This window comes from Alligator mississippiensis, chromosome 6, assembly GCF_030867095.1.
Source record: "Alligator mississippiensis isolate rAllMis1 chromosome 6, rAllMis1, whole genome shotgun sequence".
In the NCBI taxonomy this organism is placed as follows: domain Eukaryota; kingdom Metazoa; phylum Chordata; order Crocodylia; family Alligatoridae; genus Alligator; species Alligator mississippiensis.
Window position 1 is genome coordinate 20,477,049 of NC_081829.1, and position 12,501 is coordinate 20,489,549.

Here is a 12,501-nt window from a genome sequence, read left to right on the forward strand (position 1 = left end):
CTCTGACTGTACAGAACTCATTGGCTGTTGTCTGTTTCCACAGAGCTGAAGTGCCCCGAATGTGACCAGGTCTTTACATGTGAGCATTCGTATCTCTCTCATATCCGGTTCCTCTGCATCCCAGAGAAGAACGCCCCGCTGTGGAGAAACCTCCAGGACCGTAAGGCTTTGAAAAGCAACATAGCTGAGCAGGCCACAAACTTTCACAGCTTGGTGAGGGACCTGGAGATCAAAATGTCTGCCAAGAAAGATGATGCCCATGGCACAGGCGATAGGAGAACAAAATCAGAAGAGGTGGAAAACAGGAGCAGGAAAACAGTGTTGTTAGAGAAAACCAACAACCTGGGGGAGGAGCACAGCTTTGGGGGCAAGGAGGAAGTGGGTGGGGAGCACGTGTTGGGTGGTTCCTTCTGGAAGATCAGTTCAGGGAGGCAGGCAACTAAGAAGGACAACTCAGAGCAGAAACAGAGTGCTTTCACTGAGGTTAGGAGGACAAAGGACAAGCTGAGAAGCGAGAGAGCTAAGGAACTGGAGCAAGGAGATGGCCTAGTCCAGTATGGAAAGGAGCAGATCCCCAAGGATGTAGCACTGAACTCTTCTGGTAGTGCTTTCTCCTTTGTGTGGCCCACCAGAGCCCGAGGTGAGCAGAAAAGTGCTTTTAGTAAACCCACCAAATGTGTAGTGGACAAGGGAGCGGTAAACTCCCTTCACCCTGTGAATGATTCAACAAAGAGTCTGGGGGACCTATCTAGCTTCATCACCACCACAGACATCATGTGCTATGGTAATCTTTTGAATTCCAAGTTCTTTGTTGGTGATGTGGGTAACTCTCGGATGCTGCAGACCAGCATTACTCAGACTGGAGCTTTCTCATACTCCTCAGAACCGTGGCACAAACAAATGGGAGGGCAGTTGCAGAGTACCACCACTTCCTCTTCCTCCTCCTCCTTGACACTGCTGCCTCCCACGTTCACCTCCTTTGGTGTGGCTGCCCAGAACTGGTGTGCCAAATGCAACCTCTCTTTCCGTATGACGTCTGACCTGGTCTTCCACATGCGATCCCATCATAAAAAAGAATACTCCTCTGCTGAGTCTCAGTGCAAGAGGAGACGTGAAGAGAAGCTAACGTGTCCAATATGCCATGAGTACTTTCGGGAACGCCACCATTTATCAAGGCACATGACCTCTCATAATTAGAGCCATTAGACTGATCCTGCCAAGAGACTGGGTAGGAAGGGGGAAGGGAAAAACATTTTCATTTGTATCATTTTTTGTGTTTAAATTAATTTCTTATTGGAAGCAACTGGTTATAATAATTTATGATAGACACTTCATGAGAAAGATAAAAGTGTTTACAGGACTCCAAGTGGGTTGTAAGATTTGAAAATGCAACCAAGCCATTGTTGATCTATTTTTGAGGAAATAAAAGAGTGAAATGAATTGGAAGAGAGTATTAATTTGGGATGAATTGAGGATCTGTTGTTTGCTTGAAGATGCAAACTGCTGTAGAGGTGAGCAGAATACATCAGTGAGGCATCCTGCCTTCCAGGATCTGGGACTGTCAGCACTAAAGAGGATGAGACTCAAATGTTTAAACTAAAAGAATAACTTCTTTGTGTGGCTGTTATAGTGGCTTCCTTTCATCTCATGTGGACTGGCCACCAGAAGAGGACACATGTACTGAAGGTTTTACACCCACCCAAAGGGAAATGCACATTTGGTTGTATCGATGATCTTGAAGCTAGTCCCATGGCTTTTGGAGGGATTTGATATCCAGCCTCAGATAAGAATTTTGTAAATGACCCTCTATATAATGGTTTGCCCCAAACTCACAAAAAATATGGTAGAAAATACCAGAGCCAGGTTCTATTTTTGGCTTTGTCACCTCTGAAATGTCTTATTGCAAACCTGGATACAGAAGGAAATGTGGTTCATTCTCACTGTTACTGAACAGGTGCAAGCCCAAGTCCATTATTCCCTTGAAATCTAGATTTGTACAAAGATAGCAAGGACAGAATGTGTCTGTGGTGTATTCCTGGTTATGTTAATGAAGTAGGCAGGGCCTATGTGTCACCAGTGCCTTCTGTTAAACGGTGTCAGATGTGCTTAGCTCTGAGGTAAGGGTTCTCTGCTGCTAGCAGCTGAAAGAAGCTCTTTCAAAAAGTTAAGTAAAAATGTAGGAATTTATTGGGTAAGGCTGATGAAGCCAAGTAGTATGTGTCGGACATGAGCCAGTGTTCTTTCTGAAGAAAGTACTAAACTCTCTGTAACAGTTATGCCCACAGGGTATAACTGTTTTTTATTGTCAATTTGTTCTCAGTTTATTCCCTGAAATGGGAATTATAGGGAAAAAGGCTAGGGCCAGAGGGTGCTTCAGTACAGGTCTAGCTGGCAGGCAGCTCCTGCACTGAAGCACCCTTGTCATTGGCAATGTGTAGGGGGTGCACGCGGGTGCACGTGCACCCCCTGAGATTGACCATGCACCCCCTGGAAGTGCCAGCCGCAAAACCAGAAGTCCCCCTCCCGGTCGGCAACCTGGTGCCCCCCCAGACTCGGGAGGCAATAGTAGCCATGACCCTCATGTCCCAGCCGGCCACGGAAGCACCTACACATGCATTACTGCATAGTTTTTTAGTTCACAGCAGGATAGTACTTGTATTTACAAGTACTATTCTGCTGTTGAGTAAATTAGTTTACTCCAGCCTAATAGGGCTGCATGTGTAGATGCTGAGACATTTACTGCGTAGCTAATTAGTCAACCGCACAGTAAATGTCTCATGTAGATGTGCCCAGTATCTTTATCACATTCCCTTTTATTCATCTCATATCTAAAACAAATAGTCCCAGTCTCTTCAATTTCCATCCTTGTAGCAAATTGTTAGGCCAAAAATCATTTTTGCTTCCTTTTTCTGAACCCTCTTGGTTCATGCTATAACTGTTCAAAGATGAGAGGACGTGAACTTCACTCAGTCTCCCAGCTAAGGGTCTCCCAGTTACAATATTGTCACTATTGCTTTCCATCCCATTCCTTATGCCATCCAATGTTTTGTTTTTTTTGACTGCTGATCATTAAACAGGTGCCTTCACTGAGCTCTCAGCACTGAATCCTAGGTCTGGAACTCACGTACAAGACAGCAACTTATATGTTTGGACTGGAATTCCACACTGAAATTCATAGTAGTCATGAGAATGACTGAATGACAACTGCAAAGTCTCAGGTGTCTGTCAATTCATTCCAGTGTATTACTGTCCTCAGAATCATTTCTTGGGAGATTACCATGAGTCTTGAAATAATTTTTTTTTTTCAGAGGATTCTGCTGTTGACTATTAATGCTTGCATATTTTGCATCAGTGTAAAAAAAAAGTGATTTTTCACAGGCCAAAAGCCTTGCTATCTTTACTCCATATAAAGTGATGAAATTATTACATTTGACAGTTTGTGGCTCCTGCTACGGAACCAAGCAAGGAGAAAACGAAGGCTGGGAGGTCCATCAGACTGTAGAATAGACTCAAGGGAAGTGATGGACGTTCCTTCACTGGAATCATTTAAAACTAAATTGAACAAAAGCCTTGAAATTCACAGCACAGGAAATAACCCAGCAAAGGGACCAGCTGGTTTTCTCCTAAACTTTTTCATCTCCAATTTTTGTTCCATAAAGTATACTGCGTAGGGAATTTATACATGGCAAACTGTTTGAGCCAAACAGCTCCATCTGGTTTTGTCTGGAATCTGGCCAGTTTAATCTGAAGGCAAGTGTTCAGAAAGGGCAACAAAGACCTCAGTGGTGTAACATGTACTGTTAGGGTTATGACTACTATAGGTCTAAGCCTAATGGTTAGGATTATGACTGTTAGTGGGTGCGCCTACACATTCATTATTGCATCTTTGCTACTGTGCATTAAGTTTAGTACCTCTAATATGAAGTACTAGAGAAAGGCTCAGTAGCTGCACTAATGCACAGGAGCAAAGGCATTTTTTAGAACAGTCCATTGTGCATTAAGGCGTCCTGTGCGCACACACCCACAGAATGGCCAGGTTGTGACCTCACTTACTCCAAATCAATTTTGATCAATGTCTTTGAGATCAGAATATGGCCCAGCATAAGGAAGGCAAAGCGAATTGTAGTAAAGTTGTGGAAAAGCATATTTTCATGTAGCTACAAAAAAACTTCATAGATTCTTTAATAACTGAGGGCTTGATCACATGGTTGTATATTTTACCCTGGAAGAAGGCAGCAGCAGCAGCAGCAGCAGCACTAGCACAGGGCTCCCTATGACTCTATTTGGCATTGTGTCTACGCCAGCATCAAAGGCCTAATTATCCAGGGTACGATACATAGGATGTCATATACACCAGCATAAAACATGAGCAGATCCATCTGGTAGAATTTTGCATCAGCCTTGCACAGAAGTAAATGACTGAGCAAGAAAAACTCATTCACAGAAAACAGGGAAATGCATACTGGGAGTGTCTATATGAGATGTTTACTGTGCAGTAGACTGATTAGCTGAGCAGTAGATGTCTCAGCATCTATATGTATGCCTCTATGGGCCTTTGTACATGCCACAACATTGGCCTTTAAAGTGGCTTAAATGCCCTTTTGCCCTTTAATGGAGTTGCTGTTTGTATGATCAGTGGTGTATTCCACTGTAAATGACTTTGGTATGTAGCAAGATAAAATACCGCTGAGGTGTTTTAGTTTGCTACCTAACAAAGTGCAACAGTGCAGGGAGCACTAGAAGCTGATGTGCTTGGGGCTAGGTGGGCCCTGCACAGATCAGGGGCAGTGGGACCCAGCAGCAGCCTGTGCAGTCAGGCTTCATTGCAGGAAAAAGAACAAGAGAGAGACTGATAGGGCTGTGTGAAACAGAAGCGTTTCATTTCGACCAGTGCTTTGACGTTTCGATAGAACAATGTTTCATTTCAACTTTTGTTTAGAGTCAAAATGACTGTTCCATTTCATTCTGTCGAAACCTTTTGCTGTTTTGACCCTCTTTCAACGTTTCGCCCATAGGGTATAATGGGGAAGGTCAATACAGCCTACAACTTTGTAATTTCTGTACAGATTTGGATGAAACTTGCCAGAATAGTAGCCCCTTCTTGGGGCACAATGTGTGCCATGTTTCAAGAAGATAGGTACAGGGGGTTTGGACAAACTGTACCCAAAAATCTTGAGAGCAAAACTCATGTCATGTGTATGTGTTAAGCCATAGCAGGGTCAAAACTGCAAGGATCGTAGCCCCTGCTGAGGAAACAAAGCCGTCATGATTCAAGGAGATAGGAGCACATAAAAAGTGGAAAAGGAGCACATAAAAAGTGGAAAAGGAGCACATAAAAAGTGGAAAAAGGGTGAGATCACTAAAGATGAATATACCTCCTCTGCTCGTGCTTGTAGGGAGGCAGTTAGGCGGGCCAAAGCTACCATGGAGCTGAGGATGGCAACCCAAGTAAAGGACAACAAGAAATTGTTTTTTAGATATATTGGGAGTAAAAAGAAGGCCCAGGGAGGAATAGGACCCCTGCTAAATGGGCAGCAGCAATTGGTGACAGATAGAGGGGACAAGGCTGAACTCCTCAACGAGTTCTTTGCCTCAGTGTTCCTAAGCGAGGGGCGCGACAAGTCTCTCACTGGGGTTGTAGAGAGGCAGCAGCAGGGCGCCAGACTTCCATGCGTAGACCCTGAGGTGGTGCAGAGTCACTTGGAAGAACTGGATGCCTTTAAGTCGGCAGGCCCGGATGGGCTCCATCCGAGGGTGCTGAAGGCACTGGCCGACGTCATTGCAGAGCCACTGGCGGGAATATTCGAATGCTCGTGGCGCACGGGCCAAGTCCCGGAGGACTGGAAAAGGGCTAACGTGGTCCCCATTTTCAAAAAGGGGAGGAAGGAGGACCCGGGCAACTATAGGCCGGTCAGTCTCACCTCCATCCTTGGTAAAGTCTTTGAAAAAATTATCAAGGCTCACATTTGTGAGAGCCCGGCAGGGCAAATTATGCTGAGGGGAAACCAGCATGGGTTTGTGGCGGGCAGATCGTGCCTGACCAACCTAGTCTCTTTCTATGACCAGGTTACGAAACGCCTGGACACAGGAGGAGGGGTGGATGTCGTATACTTGGACTTCAGGAAGGCCTTCGATACGGTATCCCACCCCATACTGGTGAACAAATTAAGAGGCTGTGATGTGGATGACTGCACAGTTCGGTGGGTGGCGAATTGGCTAGAGGGTCGCACCCAAAGAGTCGTGGTAGATGGGTCGGTCTCGACCTGGAAGGGTGTGGGTAGTGGGGTCCCGCAGGGTTCGGTCCTTGGACCGATACTCTTTAATGTCTTCATCAGCGACTTGGACGTGGGAGTGAAATGTACTCTGTCCAAGTTTGCAGATGACACAAAGCTATGGGGAGAAGTGGACACGCCGGAGGGCAGGGAACAGCTGCAGGCAGACCTGGATAGGCTGGACAAGTGGGCAGAAAACAACAGGATGCAGTTCAACAAGGAGAAATGCAAAGTGCTGCACCTAGGGAGGAAAAATGTCCAGCACACCTACAGCCTAGGGAATGACCTGCTGGGTGGCACGGAGGTGGAAAGGGATCTTGGAGTCCTAGTGGACTCCAAGTTGAACATGAGCCGGCAGTGTGACGAAGCCATCAGAAAAGCCAATGGCACTTTATCGTGCATCAGCAGATGCATGACAAATAGGTCCAGGGAGGTGATACTTCCCCTCTATCGGGCGCTGGTCAGACCACAGTTGGAGTACTGCGTGCAATTCTGGGCGCCGCACTTCAAGAAGGATGCGGATAACCTGGAGAGGGTCCAGCGAAGGGCAACTCGTATGGTCAAGGGCCTGCAGACCAAGCCCTACGAGGAGAGACTAGTGAAACTGGACCTTTTCAGCCTCCGCAAGAGAAGGTTGAGAGGCGACCTAGTGGCTGCCTATAAGTTCATCACGGGGGCACAGAAGGGAATTGGTGAGGATTTATTCACCAAGGCGCCCCCGGGGGTTACAAGAAACAATGGCCACAAGCTAGCAGAGAGCAGATTTAGACTGGACATTAGGAAGAACTTCTTCACAGTTCGAGTGGCCAAGGTCTGGAACGGGCTCCCAAGGGAGGTGGTGCTCTCCCCTACCCTGGGGGTCTTCAAGAGGAGGTTAGACGAGTATCTAGCTGGGGTCATTTAGACCCAACACTCTTTCCTGCTTATGCAGGGGGTCGGACTTGATGATCTATTGAGGTCCCTTCCGACCCTAACATCTATGAATCTATGAATCTATGAGCAGGGGTTCAGAGAAACTGCACCCCAAAATCCTGAAAGCAAAACTTGTGTCATATGTATATGTTAAGCCACAGTGGGGTCAAAACTGTAGAGGTGGTAGCCCCTGGTGAGGCCACAAAGCCTGCCAAGTTTCAAGGAGATAAGTGCAGGGATTTGGAGGAAGCTGCACCTCAAGCTGTGGACAAGCAAAACTCGTGACATGGGTGCTTGTGCAACTGTGTCTGTCTTGGGGCACTGGTGGGGGGGGGGGGAGAGAGGGGGGGAGACAGAGACTACTGCAGGCCTAGCTGCTAAGCTACTGTGTTACCAGTTACCAATCAGTCATGATTCACTCAGGGACCAGCTCAATACATAGTACCTAGCTACTACATAAGACTTAACGAGCATGGATTAACACCTACAAAACTACAGACTAAGGAGAGGAAATAATCAATACAGGAAATCAATTGCCCCAAGACAGACACAGTTGCACAAGCCCCCATGTCATGAGTTTTGTCTGTCAGCAGCTAGGGGTACAATGCCCCAGAACCCCCCTGCACTGATCTCCACAGCTGTCAGGTGTCGTGGCCGCAGCAGGGCCTAGCCTCCAGGCCTGCAGTAGTTTCCCCTCCCCCGTGTCCCAAGACAGACACAGTTACACAGGCAAATGTGGTGTCATGGGTGCTTGTCAGCAGCCAGAGGTGCAAGGCCCCAGAACCCAGAAGCCCTGCACTGATCTCCTCGACAGCTGGCAGGCTTTGTGGCCACAGCTGGGGCTAGCAGGCTTGCAGCTCTCACCTTAACACACACAGTGTCACCCATGTCACGAGTTTTGCTTGTCCACAGCTTGAGGTGCAGTTTCTCCCAAACCCCTGTACTTATCTCCTTGAAACTTGGAAAACTTTGTGGCCTCACTAGGGTCTACCACCCCTGCAGTTTTGATCCTGCTGTGGCTTAAGATGTACACGTGACATGAGTTTTGCTTTCAGTATTTTGGGGTGCGATTTCTCCAAACCCCCTGCACCTATTTCCTTGAAACATGGCAGGCTCTGTGGCCTCAGCAGGGGCTAGCATTCCTGTAGTTTTGACCATGTTGTGGCTTAACACATACACGACACAATTTTGGCTCTCAGGATTTTGGGGTGCAGTTTGCTTGAACTCCCTGCACCTATCTTCTTGAAACTCAGCATGCATCATGCCCTCAGAAGGCGCTATCATTTCTGCAAGTTTCATCCAAGTCTGCCCAGAAATGACAAAGTTATAGGCTGTATTGACCTTCCCATTATAGCCTATGGGCAAAATGTCAAAATGGCGTTGAAATGGCAAAACATTTCAACTTGCCTCATTTCATTTTGAGGCTGTTTCGACCATATCTGTTTCATTTAAATTTTGCTGTTTCGACCTCGAAACAGGTTGAAACAGCGTTGAAACAAAACTAGTGGCGAAATTTCGCATAGCCCTAGAGCCTGATCTTTTTTTTTTTTTTCTCCCCATAGCCAGCCTGCCTGCCTGAACGGTGCAGGGGCCTACTGCTTCCCTCTGTGGTTGCAGGGCGGAAGTGCTTCCCTCCACTTCTGCGGCACCCCCCAGGACTGCCCGGGTCAGGTGCCAGCACGTGGGTGCCACCCTCTGGCAACTCACCCTCCTTGTCCACCGCCAAAGAGGCAGGTAAGGTTCAGGCCCCTACTTTTGTGTACATGCTACGAGGGTTTAGTTTGGTTTAATTCTTGCTAAATTGAAGCAGTGTTTTTAAAAACCCACTGTTTCAACTTAGGGAGAACTAAACTGAATTAACCCCCCATGGCATGTACAAGCAGCCTATTAGGCTGAAGTAAACTAATTTACAGCAGCGCAAGTGTAGATGCTGCCCCGGTTAGCTGGGGCACGAGGCTGCTTTAGTGTGGGATCTGCCTGCTAGCTAGCCCTGTGCTGAAGCATCCTTGTGCCCAGGCCAGGTCCTCCACAACATGTTGAGCAGGGTGGAGTAGCCCCAGGCTGGCAGGCTGACATTCTGGACCCTTGCCAGCCAGGGCTGCTCCACCCTGGCTCAACGTGTTACAGTCCTGGGCCCAGAGCCTCTGAGTTTATTGCTTCTCGGTGCGTGTTCAAACAGCGTGCCTGGGAGCAATAAACTACAGAGTTTATTGCCTTCCATTAATTGCACATCTGGACACATCTACTGCATTATACATACCACCTGCCACAGTGTGTAGAATCTGTGAGCATGAAGGTCTCCGATTCAGTAACCAAACAGTGGAAACATTGCTTGCCTAACCATGGAAGCAAGAGGGCAGGCAGAGAAATCCCTGGCAGCTGTTCTTGATAAGTTATATGATGAGGTGGTTTTGCTTAGAAGGAAAAGTCAGATTTTAACCAGCTGTGCATGGGAGTACCTCAGCCACAGATTTTCAGCAACTCTGTTGACAAGCACGATTTGAAATGCCCTAGATGAACAAGTCAACAACAGAATCAGGTCTAAATAGTAGTAGAACTGACTCACAACCCAGGATTTAGGAAAAAGGGAGACAGGAGAGATTTTAGGTTTTATTCTTTTCCCACCTCTACAGTCAGAGCAGGACTGAAAGCAAGATCCTCACATGCAAGAATCCTGAAATGTCTTCATATACCCTTGGAAGCACACAGAATTCAGACCTTCACTATATTGCCCTTGCTCATTTGTGATGGTCAGTCGCTAAGCATGTGTTCAACTATATACTAAAGTACTTTCTTGAACTAAGGCTCAGGTGAATACACACCCACAGGCAGTGGCGATGCATAGGGGGTGCACTGGGGTGCATGTACACCCCCTGAGAGTGCTGGTGTACTCCCTGACTGGCCGTGCTCCCCACTTAGATAATGGGGGGGCAAGCAGGAGCACCAGTGCCCCCCTGCAAGCACCAGCCAGTCGCTACAGCCACTCCCAGAAGTGGCTGCAGTGATCAGCCATTGCGGGATTGGCTGCGGGGCTCCCCCGCCCCACCCACGGGCAGCGTGATCGGCTGCAGACCCCCCCCCCCCCCCGCCCTTTGGCAGGATTGGCCATGTCCCCCCGGTCAGTGGGACTGGTTGCGGGGGGGGGGGGGGCCATGTGCCCCCCCTGACTAAGGCGGCACCAGTTGCCCATGCCCATAGGTTGGGTTAATACTCATTGGTCCAAATTCTGTAGCCAGTTACAGTGTGCTGACATTACAGTAGCAAAGAGCACAGACAGACCACAGAACGTGAGTTCCCAGTATGAAAAATGAGCTTTCTTGCAAGAATCCCGGTGCAGCAGATACTTAACTGAGCATCTCAGAGTTTAATTGTCCAGCATGACTTCTCAGGAACAGAGGGGATTTTATTTCTATATAGAACCAAGCGTGGCTGGAGATGAGGAAGCCTAATGAGACAAAGAAAAACAAGTGTCCTACAAATGAGTCACCCTCAAAGTATTTTTATTTCATGTTTATAAGTCTGAACATTTAGTCTGGTACAGATGAAAGGAAATCCTGCTGGGACTCCTTTGCGACTGAGGGGGTTGGTGGGAAGCAAAGACTCAGGGAGGGCATTTACAACTCAATTCAGTCCAATATCACACTGTGTATTGACTCTGGGGAGGAATGTAATTTTTTTTTTTTATGAGCAGAAATGCCTGCTTTTATACAAGAGAAGAAAAACAACAAGGGAAGGATTTTTTTAAAGTAAAGATGAGGCTTTGATTGAAAGACAGCCAATGTGGATTTGATTCCAGCCTCTACTCCTAACTGCCTGTGCCATTTTGGTCAAGTCATTTATGCTCTCTGTTTCCAGCCAATAAAAAGGGAAGTTATGTGGTTTGGTGGTTTAGCTAGTGTTTCTGTGAAGTGAGACCCTGCATGGGAGGTGTGTTAGGAGGGAAGACTAAGATGGTAGTTGAAACTTTTTCAAGAAGAACTTGTGCCAAACTCACTATACCCTACTGGAGCATATATGAGCCCATCACAGCCCATAAAATAAGTGGTTGCTGCCCTGTGAACTCCTGAAAGGGACAGAGAGACAATTCAACATAGTCCAAAATTCCAACACCTTTATTTCCCCCATGAATGGAGTGTGGGTGGCATTAGCTCTCATGGAGTTTGAGAACTCATAGTTGGAAGTCAGTATGTTCAAGAAGATCTCCTTCCCAACAACATGTGTTGGTGAATGGGGGTGTGGGAAGGCCTTGGGGGCTCATTTCTGTCCGCATTAGCTATTTCAGCCTCATGGGTCCCTATAGTCTGCTTGCAAAACTGCTAAATGATTCTGATTTGGGAAACTGAGGCAACCCCAATCACAGGCTTCTCTGGAGGATTTGGCTTGTTTGGAATCATTGAATTAGTGGGTGGCAGAGCAGGAGCAGGCTGCCTGACCCTCCATGATCTTTCCCCATAGTAGCCCACAGATTTGACTGCAGTGTGCTCAGACAAATAAACCTGGGGCCACCCCTACCCATCCTGCCAGAGCATCTCTATTCCTCAGCTGGGTACAGCTGCATGGACTCCACTAGAGCAGTTCTGATTGAGATCCATCCTTTTGTAACAGAGCAGGCCATAGGTAGTTAGGATGGTTCACCTGGATGACAAGGGGAGGGTCCGAGAGGCAATGTCTAGCGCTAAGGTTTGTAGGAACCAGAGTCAGGAGCCAAGACTGAGGAACTAAAGTCTGAGGAACTGAAGTCAGGAGTCAAAAGGTCAAGGAGGAAAGCCAGAAACCAGGGTTGTGCAAAGAGCACCAACCAAGAAGCCCCAACAAAGAAGCCAGACACAGCTGTCTCTGGCTAGAAAGCTTGCTGTGATCTATTCTGGGTTTATACAGGCCTATGTGAGTGGGACCCTCCTTCCTATTGCCCCAGGGGATGACTCAGCCAGGTTCTTATCTCCAGTTGGCGCCTTGAGCTGAACCCTCCTCAGCTGGGTTCAGACTCATTATACCCTTGACCTCATGCAATGGCTCCATGGGCTTCTGTGCTACTCTTCTTACTCCCAGGCTGCATCCTTTCCTCCCCAGTTTGCCCCACTCTCTCCTTTTTCTTCCCACATTTCTTCCCCTTTCTTTTTTTTACCTTTTCTTCTCTTCCCTCCCTTTCTCCCAGCCTTTCTGTCTTTCTCTTATGCCTGCACTTCACTTCCCTCATTCTTGAGCTGCCCACTCTGCTGAGCTTGCCTTTTCCTTTCTGAGGCAGTCTCCTTGACTTTTTCATTTCTCTCTGTGTTCTGTCCCTTCTCCTCATTCTGCTCTTTCACTTCTCTCACTC

At 47.4% G+C, this 12,501-nt stretch overlaps 1 protein-coding gene across 1 annotated transcript in view; it reads left to right on the top strand.

Annotated features, from left to right (window-relative positions):
- The window catches only part of ZNF488 (zinc finger protein 488), a 45,510-nt gene extending 44,070 nt beyond the window's left edge, over positions 1-1,440 (top strand). The window contains exon 4 of the mRNA XM_006276181.4: positions 44-1,440. Coding sequence (XP_006276243.2) covers positions 44-1,197 — 1,154 coding nt within the window. The 3' untranslated portion in view covers positions 1,198-1,440. The remainder of the gene's footprint in view (positions 1-43) is intronic.
- Positions 1,441-12,501: the final 11,061 nt, after the last annotated feature.